The sequence below is a fragment of the Schistocerca nitens genome, chromosome 3, assembly GCF_023898315.1.
Source record: "Schistocerca nitens isolate TAMUIC-IGC-003100 chromosome 3, iqSchNite1.1, whole genome shotgun sequence".
Classification (NCBI taxonomy): domain Eukaryota; kingdom Metazoa; phylum Arthropoda; class Insecta; order Orthoptera; family Acrididae; genus Schistocerca; species Schistocerca nitens.
Window position 1 is genome coordinate 163,469,980 of NC_064616.1, and position 14,108 is coordinate 163,484,087.

Genomic DNA, 14,108 nt, shown 5'->3' on the forward strand with positions numbered 1-14,108 from the left:
GCACAGAAGATAGTGCGACTGCAGTGACTATCACACGCACGCCTCCCGCGAGATCCACATTCTTACCTTATACGTCCACTGTTGGGTAGGGACACTAGGAATGTAGTGTATGAACATATAAGGTGAGAATGTGGGTCTCGCTGGAGGCGTGCGCGAGGTAGTCCCTGCAGTCGCACTATCCTCTGTGCCCTCAGTGGCTCAGATGGATAGAAAGTCTGCCATATAAGCAGGAGATCCCGGGTTCGAGTCCCGGTCGGGACACACATTTTCACCTGTCCGCGTTGATATATATCAACGCCCGTCAGCAGCTGAAGGTATTAATATATAATTATAATTTCGTTCTAGACTGCTGCAGGTCATCAATGTCCGAAAGAACAGACACCATATCCTTATAAGTATATAGTTCTGGCAATACCGGCCATGACCTTCTTCTTCTGTGCGGATGCACACATATTACCAAAACTCTTACGGGACTTGGTAAAAATGTCTTCCACGAGTAATGAGTGTGTTGGATAGGGACACTACGAATGTAATGTGTGAACACGTAAGGTGAGAATGTGGGTCTCGCGGGAGGCGTGAGCGAGATAGTCCCTGCACTCGCACTATCCTCTGTGCCCTCGGTGGCTCAGATGTATAGAGCGTCTGCCATGTAAGCAGGATACCCCGGGTTCGCGTCCCGGTCGGGGCACACATTTTCACCTGTCCCCGTTGGTATATATCAACGCCCGTCAGCAACTGAAGGTATTAATATATAATTCTGATTTCGAGGAGGAGATTAATGTTTTACGTGCTGTCGACAACGAGGTCTGATGAGGGAAGGATGGGGAAAGAAATCGGCCGTGCCCTTTGAAAGGTGCCATCATGGCATACGGAAAACCTAAATCAGGATGGCCGGACGCAGGTTTGAACTGTCGTCCTCCAAAATGCGACTCCAGTGTGCCAACCACTGCGCCAGAGACCATGGTTCGAATCCCAGCCTTGGAACAAATTTTCATTCGTCAGTTAAATCTGCATGCAAACATCATAGATGTTGGAGACTTGAAAAGGTCTGTGGAACCATATAGTTGCATTTGATTGAAGCACCTATGTCCTGAGTCCCCCGTTTCGTTCGATGCTGCGGTGCTATGCCAATACAGATAGAGCGCCTCTGCAACACTGTTCGAGTTTATGGGAGATACCAAGTGGGCTGAGGCGTGTGTAGGAATTTGGATCAAGGGGGAAGGCCCGCTAGGGTAGTTCATGCAGTTGTGAAAAACCGCTGTGCCAGGGTGGTTTAGTGGTTGGCACATATGCCTAGTGAGCGGGAGACCCGGTTTCGAATCCCGGTTTTAGTACAGGTTTTCATCTGTCGCTTCAGTTTGCATATAAAGACCTTAGATTATACCTAGTTGGTGGATTCTTGGATTCTGTTAACGAGTGAGTAAATCAGAGCTTCTTCGTTGTGTTTATCTACGGTGCTATCACAAGATGCGACGAGATGAGCGATCATCTGGCGAAAGACAACGTAGGGACATTGACTCTGTTGAAACATTGATCCTGTTTATTGGATGCCATGTCTAGCAAGAGGACTTTCCGGTCTCGAATGTTCAGTTCGTGATGAGACTTCGCAGGTTAGTACCATACCCCATAGAAGTCTTAAAGCGCACTCTCCAGGAAATTCCGGAAAAAAGGGCTCTTAACTTTTAAACGTAGCTCATACACATCTCACATTCGGGTCACAACTAACAAGGTGGCAAATGCGTGAAGTAGCTGAGTCAGTCCCCAGAGCTGGGGTGTTTCTGCCATGAAGAGTTGATCCCCGCCTCTTCCACACTTAGAACCGATATATTTTCTGGTCATCGGAATGTTCTTCTCCGAAAAACTATACGTTAATAGTCTCAATGAGTCTGGCATCTTGCTGCGCCCACCTCCACGCGACGCCGGTTTCCTGCTGTTCTTCGTGATATTAATGTTAAAAAACGAAAGAAAGGAAAGGAAAAAATAAATGATGTTCATTGTAGCTCTTCTCGACGTTCCCTACGCTTTCCTTGGTTCCTGGAGGGTGGGAACGGGGCACGGGGCATGGTTGCCAGGCCTCTGGTTGCAACCCCTGCCCGCTTTGCCCCGACTCCACCCTTTGGGAGCCGGGAAGGCTGCTAAAAAAAAAAAAAAAAAAAAAAAAAAAAAATCTGTAGTGTGCTGGACGGACTATCATGCGGCTGATCTGGGTTTGATTCTACCTACTAGCTAATACAGTTTCATTTTTTAAAATTGTTTTAAAAATTATAACAACTGTTAAATAAAGTTAATGACCTAAAGTATTATCAATTGAATCATAAAAACTTTTATTTTATTTATGAAATGGATGTCACAGTTACTTAAAATGTGAATTACACTCATCAATATGTTCTTTGTAAAAAGGCGAATAATTTCAAATGCATTTTTAGTGGAGGTAAATTAATTACCACTCTCACAAAATACTGGCTGGTGTTTCAATTATATAAAATTTTTTAGAATATCATGTTCATTTATCAATTTGGTATTTTATGTGCAAGCACCAGAAGTGGGACTAAAAGTTAAGTTACTTAGTTAAGGCCTTCACAGTGAAGATAATCGTGTCTCTGTTTACAAACAACAGTGACACAAAAGATACTTAATGCAGGCCTTCACAGAGAAGATAATGCGGAAACCAGCAAAAATGACAAACTGTGAAAGAAAACAACTGGATTAAATTACATAATATCCAGGATATACACAGTGTGTGGTAACAATAAGACAGCATAAAACCCACTGATAATGCTGTAACTTCAGCGAAACATGTCAGGAGAATAAAAAAATAAATTGTGTTTTTGTTGTGTATATAGTTCCGCGTAGTCAGCGCGTACACAACTTTCCCACTAGAGCGCGCCCCACTAAGCACAACAGCACAGGCGCAACGCTCGCCCGTCTCCTTACTACGAGATGGCGCTGCCATAGAGACGGACCAAATTCTGCTTCCGCCGATCCGCGTATTAATATGTAACGCAACCAATGAGATTGCTGCTAACGTAGAACCTTTTCTCCTCGCAGATAACACTCGCGCAGTGATACGTGAACGCGCGAGGTATTATAACGAGTGTACAGACCTCCGATTAGTCAGTCTGCATTTGTCTGCACCAGACTATAGTCAAGTTTCAGTCTGCGCCTAATAAGATTACCATATTCCTGTACATAGCCATGAAGATAAATGTATAGACACTTTTGTCAAGTATCAGAGATATATGTGAGAATAAGATTAACTTACCCATACCAAAGGAACTTCAGATTGTCAATTGTAAATAGCATCCAGAACCAAGTTAAGTAATTTTTATGCTTGTTATTATTTTAATAAATGTGTGTGAAAATTAATCAAGTTCTGTTTAAAGTTGGTCACCGTCAATCTGCTACTCTAAGCGTGCAATTGGCATTTCTATCGTCTGACCTAACGGCAGAAGACAAACACGCCAGGATAAGACCACGAGACATATTGCTGACACTCGCCTACTTCGTTAGAGCGACAAGTCAAATAATCTGACGGTGTGTGTACCGAAGGTCTTACAGTACGCACACCACAGTTTTGCTCTAGGCAGACCCCCTCCAAAAACAAATCTTGATCATATTGTGCTCCATAGCTGATTCGTGTTGGTTCTTATTAATATTAACTAGCGCGGAAAGTTGCGTCAAACCAATTTTCGTATTGAAGACCACAACTACAACGAGAACAATAACAACAACAACCATTACAACTGAAACTGTATGACTACCCCTGTAATAGCTACGCTGAGAATGCCTTACTCAAATTGTTAACGAAAAAAATTGCGGTGTACGTTGGTTTCGCAGATGGCATCAGAAACTTCATTAGTAGATGGAAGAAGTCAGTGTCAATGACACGAGGCACAAACTAGAGGCAGGCGTGGCTCGAGTACGAGGCTGGCTTCTGAGCGCGGGCCTTTGGTGTTGCAGGTGGGCAACATCAAGGCGAGCCTCGCGGCTCTGTCTTCGTTGGGCGTGTGTGTGGACGGGGTGTCGGCGCGCGATGTGCGGGACGGCTCCCTGAGGGCCGTGCTGGCTCTCCTGTTCGCGCTCTCGCGCTACAAGCAGCAGCAGAAGCAGCAGAGGCACCTGCAGCACCAGCACGCCGCGCACGACGACATGCCCAGGTAGGCAGCCAACCTAAACTTACAACACAAACGACGACTGATTATTATGAAAAGTGACGCACATGTAAGTCTATACGTAACGGTCCATTCTCATAATCGAGAAAATGGGCTATAATAAACAAATAATTAAGTCCCTTTTAGTAGATGTCGCTCCCTCTTGTTGAGCATCACTCTATATCAACCGCCAGAATTCACAGAAGTTGTCGGTTAATTATACAACACTGTATAATTGAATATTATTATTGTTATTTGGCATGGTAATTATTGAATTATCAGTTTATTTATTACAACAGTGAATATTTCAAAATTATTTATTTTAGTCCGTAAAGAGAAGCCAAATGTACAAAGTATGTATTGAAAACTTGTACATATATTTGTGCAAATCATTAAAAATCGCCTAATAGCATTAGAGCATAATGAAAAATTTTCCTTCCTCCAGAAAAAAATCAGGTCTGAAAAGGTAAAATTGTTGTCCGACTGTTAGTCACATGTGGCGTAGTTCTCTTCTGAATAATCTTTCGCATGGTGACACTGCATTTGTGAGAACATGAATAAGCAAAATCTTTTTGACGCCATCCACTTTATGAGAAGAATGCGAAATAGAAGCTCAAGAAAGCAGATTATAGGCTGACGTCGCGTCGATGATGAAATCATTGGAGAAGGAGCACAGCTTCGGAACGAACGAGAATGTGAAGGAAACTGGCGTCGTCCCAATCAAAGGAAGCATGCTTACATCGTCTTCAAAGTTTCGGGGAAAACAGAAAAAAATTAAATCTTAATGGTCAATGGGTATTTGGGCCCCGTTCCATCCTAATGAGAGTCCAGTATTTTAACGATTGCGCAATGTCTCTTAACGACAGCAATTCAATCAGACGTCATACATTTCCACTCCTGCTGTCTGACATGATGGAAAATAGAGAAATATCGTCATTTCTTTTATATCTCTTTTGCCATCCCTCCTGTGACAAACGGAAAAACACAGCTCGTAACAGTGGAAGTGATTTGTTCCTCCATTATGAAGAATAGGACGTTGTAGACGTCTGTGACATAACAGAGACATCTATTGGCTTCTGATGCAAGCACCAACGTTAACATTAGTAGTGAACAAGATCTACTGAAGCAGTTAACTGACGTGAGGGGCGCACTGGAGTTTCCGATTATCACTCCACTCCCCACAATCCCCCGCGACTGATGACCTCAGAAGTTAAGTCGCATAGTGCTCAGAGCCATTTTTTTCATTCATGTGTCCCTTCTATTTGCAGTGGTGCTTAACAGTTCTATTGTTACATGGATAACTGCTCTTGTTTTGTAAGTGTGTCTATCGACAGTTCCTCCAGCTTCATCCTATAGCACCACACCCCGCATTCCTTAGTTCACCTTTTTTCTTCGAGGTTCACTCTCATAGGGGCATAGGAAGGGCAGCTGTATCTTTTTCAAAGAAACCATCCCTGCATTTGCCTTAAGAGATTTTGGGAAACGACGGGAAACCTAAATATGGATGGCAGAACAGGTATTCATGCCTTTGTTCTCCCAGACACGAGTCCTGTGTGCTAACCACGACACCACCTCGCCACGTACCTATCATGAGAGAGAGGAGGAAAATTTATCTGAGTATCCAGTCCACATCAGATTATTCGACATAAAACACTAGCTGTGTTCGATGTGGAAAAGAGTAGACTGTGGACTTGTAGAGGGAACCATATTAGAATTCTCCTGAAGTGGTTTAGGGAAACTGCGAAAGGATATATCGGAATAGCAGGGCTGGAATGCTGATCAATCTCTAAAGGAGTCAAGTTTCAGCCTGCTCGGTTTGGTGAAGGAACGCATTATTCGAGTAAAGTGAATTAATGAAAATAAAGAAAATCCATATCAGGATTTGAACCTGATTATCTGGAATACGAGTATAGCGTCTCAGCCGGTGCGCCACATCGTTCATAGATGTGTACATGAGGTTTCCGTTCATGAAAAATATTTCTGTTGCAGCTTATACACACAAAATATTAATGAACACAATTATAGCCAGAAGGTCTGAAAGTGTTAAATAAAAACCGTCGTTCAACGTTGCGGGCACGAAGTTTTAATTTAATGAAGGCAGCGTCATGTGCTTTTACAGCTTCAATACTCGAATCAGTTCAGATGGTCCGTGAGTGATTTTTCTAGGATATTGTTGCTCTTGCGCCACCGTCGTAGTTAAAAGTTAATTTATTCTGAGTGCTAGAGAATATAGGTTAATAAGACACCATGGGAATACGAGTCATACAGATTGATCGGTGACGTTACCATATAGAGAAGAGCAATATCTAATGTGAGGAGGAAGATTCAGCGTCCCAGGGATGTGGTTCGTGATTTTCTCGAGTGAATACATACCGCGATGTCGCTGGAACATTAAACCTGACGGCAGTATGCTGTGGGAAGAGTAACACTTTAGCGCCTGCAAGTTATCTGTTTCTACTGCGTTAGTATCACAGGAGATGGTACCGAGTGCAGCCTAACGTATCACTCGTACCGACTTAATTCTTCAATTATTTTTGTCGCAATATATCAGATGGATATCTCCGATGTTGTTTAATCTGTATATTGAACAAGTGGTACAGGAAACAAATGTGATTATTCGGAAGGGGAATTAAAGTTCGTAAAGCAGAAATGATCTTAGAAAATAAAGAAAATTAGAATTAAAAAAAATACCTTTACAGACCCTCAACGTAACCTTATTTAGCTACAATACACCTCTGACATTGGCTGTAAAATGATTGGAAACTGTCATCGAACGCATCTTGTGGAATTCCGTCGAAGCACTGTGGCCAACCGTTGTTGTATATCCGCATCATTACAGGAGGTGAGAACTGGTGCTACCAATACGATCCGGAGACCAAGCGACAGTCAATCGCATGGAGTTCATCGTCTTTCCTGCCTCCCGAAAAATGTCGGCTGACATCCAGGATTAAGACGATGCTGATCGCCTTTCCCGACAGCAACGTCTTGATCAATCAGGAATTTCTACCGGAGGGAGGCGGGGCAGACGATGAACAGCATGCCATTGACTGTCGCTTGAACTTCGGATCGTATCTACATCTACACAGATACTCCGCAAGCAAGGGTACGGTGCGTGGCGAAGGGTACCCTGTACCACGACTAGTCATTCCCTTTCTTGCTCCACACGCAAATAGAGCGAGGGAAAAATGACTGTGTACATGCCTCTATATGAGCCCTAATCTCTCGTATCTTATCTTCGTGGTACTTACGCGCAATGTATGTTGGCGGCAGTAGAATCGTTCTGGAGTCAGCCTTAAAATGCCTGGTCTCTAAATTTTCTCAGCAGTGTTTCACGAAAAGAACGTCGCCTTCCCTCCAGGGCTTCCCATTTCCTGAAGCATCTCCGTAACACGTGTTGTCCGAACCTACCAGTAACAAATCTAGCAGCCCGCCTCTGAATTGATCCGATGTCTTCTTTCAATCCGATATGGTAAGGATCCCAAACACTCGAACAGTACTCAAGAATAGATTGCACCAGCGTCCTATATGCGGTCTCCTTTACACGTGGACCACTCTTTCCCAATAAGCCGAAATCGACCATTCGCCTTACTTACTACAGTTCTCACATGCTCGTTCCAAAAATGGTTCAAATGGCTCTGAGCACTATGGGACTTAACTTCTGAGGTCATCAGTCCCCGCCGGCCGCTGGTGGCCGAGCGGTTCTGGCGCTACAGTCTGGAACCGCGCGACCGCTACGGTCGCAGGTTCGAATCCTGCCTCGGGCATGGATGTGTGTGATGTCCTTAGGTTAGTTAGGTTTAAGTAGTTCTAAGTTCTATGGGACTTATGACCTCAGCAGTTGAGTCCCATAGTGCTCAGAGCCATTTGAACCATTTTTTCATCAGTCCCCTAGAACTTAGAACTACTTAAACCTAACTAACCTAAGGACATCACACACATCCATGCCCGAGACAGGATTCGAACCTGCGACCGTAGCGGTCGCTCGGTTCCAGACTGTAGCGCCTAGAACCGCTCGGCCACTCCGGCCAACCATGCTCGTTCCATCTCATATCGCTTTGCAACGTTACGCCCAGATATTTAAACGACTTGACTCTGTCAAGCAGGACACTAGTAATACTGCATCCGGACATTTCAGGTTTGGTAGTGCCAGGTCTCGTCTCCTGCAATGATGTGAATATCCAACACAGCTTTACCACGGTGCTTCGAGTGATTCGACAGTAAGCGACCGCTGACAGTTCCCAACAGCCTTACAACCCATGTCAGAAGTGTCTTGTAGCTAATGGTGATTTTTGAAAACCAGTAAAGGCTGTAATTGTGATTTTTGAAAACCAATGAAGGTTATAGTTGTGTACATTAATATTTTGTGCGCATTAGCTGCAACAGAAATATTTTTCATGAACAGGAACCTCATGTACACATCTGTGACTGTTCAAACTATTCATCATGGACAAGTGCCCCCTCTTGTTGAGCATCACTAGAAATATCAACAAGTAAATGCAGCAGTGCGAAGCAGCTTGTAACTCTTGTTTGTAACTCTTGTTTCCTTTATTTTCTACGATCATTCACCGAACATTTCAGACGCACCTTCTAGAGAGTGAGGTTTGTCGATGACATTGAAGTGTTCTCAGACGCGGCAAAAGACTTGGAAGAACAGCTGGACAGGATAGTTAGTGTTCGAAAATAAGTTGCAATATGAACATCAACAGAATTAAAATAAGGGTAAAAGGATGTAATCGAATCAAATCAGGCGGTACCGAGGGAATTATATAAGCAAATGAGACACTAAACGTAGTAGAGTTTTGTTATCTGTACAGCAAAATAACTGACTATGGCAAAAGTAGAGCGGATGTCAAATAAAGCCTTTATGAAAAAGCGGAATTTGTTAAAATCTAATATCAATTGAGTTTTAAGAAATGTTTCTGAAGGTGTTTGTTTGAAGTGTAACTCTGTATGGGAGCCGGCTGGAGTGGCCGTGCGGTTCTGGGCGCTACAGTCTGGAACCGAGCGACCGCTACGGTCGCAGGTTCGAATCCTGCCTCGGGCATGGATGTGTGTGATGTCCTTAGGTTAGTTAGGTTTAATTAGTTCTAAGTTCTAGGCGACTAATGACCTCAGATGTTGAGTCGCATAGTGCTCAGAGCCATTTGAACCATTTTTGTGTATGGGAGCGAAACTTGCGGTATATAGAAGTAAAGAAAAGACACTTTCGAAATATGGTGCTACAGAAGAACGCTGGAGATTAGATGGGTAGACCAAACAGCTGATGGGAATGTACCGGTTCTGAATCGAATTAGAGAGAAAAAAATTATGCTAAAACCGACAGAAAGAAGTTACTGATTGATGGGACATATCCTGAGGCACCAAGGAATCGTCAGTTCTCGAGGTCGTGCTGAAAAGTAATGCCTCCGAATTTTTTATGTGAAAACGCTCTAAGCTTATTAAATAAAACAAACTTTATTAACATTCTACATCTTTATTCTTCATGTCTACATATTTATCTCTCAACATAGTCGCCCTAGCGACGAACACATGTCTCTCAACGAGACCAATTCGCTGATACCGTCACTGTAGAATGTTTGACTTCGTTGATGGAGCCACAATCCCACTTCTGCTTGGACTGCTTCATCACTATCAAAGTGAAGTCCTCTAAGGTGTTCTTTAAGTATTGGATACAGATGAGAATCGAACGGAGCCAAGTTGGGACTGTATGGAGGATTATCGATGGATGTGAACCAAACTCTTCGAATTCGAAACTCGAATACAGCACTTTGTTTCTCACTCAACGACATAGTTACCTTACACACCGCCATGTTACACACTACACTTAGCGCCTTCTAGCGGCAGAGCGCTGCAAATACGTAGATATGAAGAATGAAGATGTAGAATGTTGATAACGTTTGTTTATTTAATAAGCTTTAAGAGTTTTCACATAAAAAACTGGATGCATTACTTTTCAGCACACCGTCGTTCATATAGCGTAAGGACCACAAAGACAAGATAAGAGTAATTAGGGTCCCTATGAAAGCATACACGCTGGCTGCTGTGGCCGAGCGGTTTTAGGCGCTTAACCACGCGGCTGCTACGGTCGTAGGTTCGAATCCTGCCTCGGGCATGGATGTGTGATGCCCTTAGGTTAGTTAGGTTTAAGTAGTTCTAAGTATATGGGACTGATGACCTCAGATGTTAAGCCCCATAGTGCTTAGAACAATTTTAACCATTTGGAAGCATAAAAATTCAAATGGCTCTGAGCACTATGGGACTTAACATCTGAGGTCATCAGTCTCCAAGAACTTAGAACTATTTAAGCCTAACTAACCTAAGGACATCACATACATCCATGCCCGAGGCAGGATTCGAACCCGAGACCGTAGCGGTCGCGCGGTTCCAGAATGAAGCGCTTAGAACCGCTCGGCCACATCGGCCGGCATTTGGAAGCATACACAGTGTGTATTTTCTCTTTGGCTTTGGAAAAATATTTTCTTTTTCGTTTCTGCGAATTGTAGCTGGAGTCGTCTCAAACAAATAGTGCTTGTCACGTCTTTCATGTGACATCAGCCTCGGCAGAAACATAAGTTTGTTTCCCATTACAAACAAAATTATTTTTAAATCGGAATTTTTCGTCTCCATTCGACAGCGTGTTCACAAATCGGTCTATTGCGTTATTCGTTTTATTAACATGTATTAACAGGAACACTAAAACACGAAGAATAAGCAGCGAATGCACCGCCCTGTCACACACTGACTGCTACCTCCATGCATCAGCACTGATCGTCGCTGCTGGAATAGTTGGCTATTCTACTGTTTTCACTGTCCCTGTTAATACATATCGATAAAAAGAATATCGCATTAGACTAATTTGGCCCCGCTTTGTCTAGTGAACACGTAAAATACCGATTTAAAAATAGTTTTGTTTGTACCGGAAAACACTGGCGGTCCATGGATACAGGACATGGCATGAGAGACATAATGAAAAGTATTTCTTTAAGCTGACTCCAGCTACACATTGAAGGAAAGAAATTGCAAATATCTGCTGAATCGATAGAGAAAATGCGACAGACGAGTCATAGGAGAGACACCCAGTAGACTGTCGTTTTTCTCTCGCTCTATTTTACGAGTGGAACAGGAAGTGGAATGACTAGTAGTTGTACAAGGTGCCTCCCGTTATATACAGTAGGTTGCAGAGTATGTATGTAGAAAAGTAGATTGAAGAACATAACATTATAGTCTATGACTCTGCATAGCGCTATCAGGACCACGGCCCCTGCCTCAGCTTGCTTCAGTCCAAGTGCAGCTATCACTATAGTCCAAGATAACGTGGAATTTGTCATAAGATGTAGCTCGTTGCGAAATGGATTTCTGTCATCTTTATGCATGCAAAAGAGAGCGAAATGACTGATTATGAATGTACATGAAACGAATTCCATAGGAACACACTCACATATCGATACTTGGTGTAATGTGACAAGTCTGAGAAAGTTTTTTGGTGATTTTTCACAATAATTAAATCAAATGTTAACTTATTACTGAATTCTGCTATCAAACTTTGTTACTTTCGGCAACAAAACGATTGGAACTACGAAAAACTACACACATATCACTAATTTCGTTAATCACAACCACAAAGTTTCTTCACCTAACTTAGGTGTCATGGAAAGGATTTTAATGTCTTGAAAAATATATCGGTGTGTCTCGTTTATGTCTAAGATTACTTCCCCTTCTTGGTTAAAGGATAATATGAGTCCACTGCAGTCCCAGTAAAATATATTACTCTCAGTTTAGGAAAAGCAATACATTTTAAAGCAGTTATTGTCACTTTTGATGTTACTATTTCTTATATTTCAAGAATCAGGAACTTCAGTTTTTTACGTATCTTCGCGGAATGTAATATTATTTAGTCAAAATTATCATTTATTAAGCGAAAGGTGTGTAATACAGAACAACAGTGCAGTGACGCCCCTTGCATTACAATTGAAGAATTCCTTAGGCACATTTCGAAATGTTAACAATGGAAGCTGCACGTAGAACGCAACTGAAGTGTAGCTGAGTCTGAAGTAGGCAAGCTAATCCGTATCTGGATCGAATCTATGCACGCAGTGTTTGTATGTATGAAAAGTATGATACACAGACCGCCAGAGAGTGATATTTACGCAGTCAGTTTTCCGCGCAAGCGAGTTTCGTGAATCCACCGTTCTGCCTCTGACTCAGAGTGCAGATTACATGATTACATACGAAGACAAGCAGACAACAGCTTATACAAGCACACATTTAAGTTTCTTAGATGATAAGAATTTAATTGCAGTAATTTGCAGAGAGCTGTAGCGTTTGAAATGTAACAATCGTTTCCTCCGCGCGGAGTCCATTTAGTCAGTGCTCCCATCTAGTGGTGTAATCGGAACCATCTGGTGGCGCTGCGCGCGGTTGCATTTGTCAACTGCGACTTGGCGAAGAAGCCGCGCAGCATAACGCACTACCAAAGAAAGCCAGCAAAAACTGTTCTATGAAATTAATTATGTAGCAGTGTTTTGTGTGCATCATTAATTCGTGACAGTTTTGGAATTTGTCATCGTTAATTAACTGAAAGTGTGCGTAAAGCGACTGCGGCTACGGCGTAGTTCAAATGTTTTACTTTCTCGAAGAACTGTAGCTCCCTCTTACGTGAACAGATGCCGAAGCTAACAGTATACTTATTTCAGATTCTTATTTCTCATTAACATCCATTCCGTAGATAGATGAATAGTTTTTTGAAATCACTTGACTGCAATTCACGGCACCAAGCCCGCATGTATTGACAGTGATGCAACACATGCATCCCGAGCGGCATATTATTGGAAATAATTTATAGCCTCAATACACAAAATTTACGACACTCTGTTTCGTAAGTTATCGTAGCATTGTTGAGGTTTCCTAGGGGCTGTCTTTAAACGAAACTGTAATTTATTGTTTATTACTGCACAATGGAATGTGAAATTCGACAATTGTTGGCTAGATTTTATAGTCGGGAAGTTTGAGTATCTACCAAAATTTAAGAACAGTAGTTGTAATGTGGACAAGCATATAAATGGTTGTAAATGGATTAGATATATTACATAATAATTCTATTTTATATGTTAAATTTGGATTACTTTGCAGCGGCTTCTTTTGTACATAAAACTTGGATTTAAAAATCTGTTCCAAGAGCGTGCGAAATATTTTGCTATCTGTTTCAATGACACAGACATTCCTCGATTTAAGAGAACTACTTGAGTAGAAATGAAAATCTTGCGCCAATTTTTCCGGCAAGTTTGTCTGCAAAAGCCATTTTCTCCCCTGTTTCATTAATGTATGTCAGATCTGTCCTTTCGTTGTTACCAAAGATCAGGACGTTACAGAATGGACACATCGTATGTTGGGTAGGAAGTTTATTAATTATGTCCTGACAAATTACGCAAATTCACAGGACTGACAATGAATCGTTCCCCTGGAGAGGTGGGCAAAACGCTCATTGACTCAAACGAAGCCGATACATTACCGGAAGGCAGGAAGGATTTATGCTGTGCTTTATTTTTGTAACGTATGCCTACATCTTCGAAGCTACACTAGTGTCGAGCTGTGAATCTAAGTTTTGAAAGAATGATTTTGTTTATTCCTTTATTAGTAATCTGTCACCTTGGTAATTAAAACAGTCCGTTATAACCCTATGTACAGTTATATGCCAGTAATATTCGTAGCCAATTTTTATTTCGCTATAGCTTTAGTTCTGAATGATATCTCTACCCATAAATGTTTTGCAATGCCGTATTTATTTATTTATTTATTGTCTGATGATGGTCCTGTGAATCGAAAACCTAGTCACAAGACCCGATACTGCAAAACATCCACAGTTTGTTTCATCCTGGTTTATATAAAATTGTTCTGTCAAGCAGCAATGGAATAAACCATCATGCTGCTTATAGACTAACATAGTCACTATCGTTACTG

The 14,108-nt window shown here is 42.1% G+C and overlaps 1 protein-coding gene across 1 annotated transcript in view; it reads left to right on the plus strand.

The window, feature by feature from the left end:
• Window positions 1-14,108, plus strand: part of LOC126248102 (protein sickie) — a 687,677-nt gene that overhangs the window by 346,736 nt on the left and 326,833 nt on the right. The window contains exon 2 of the mRNA XM_049948773.1: window positions 3,961-4,157. Within this exon, the coding sequence (XP_049804730.1) occupies window positions 4,150-4,157 (8 nt within the window). The 5' untranslated portion in view covers window positions 3,961-4,149. The remainder of the gene's footprint in view (window positions 1-3,960; window positions 4,158-14,108) is intronic.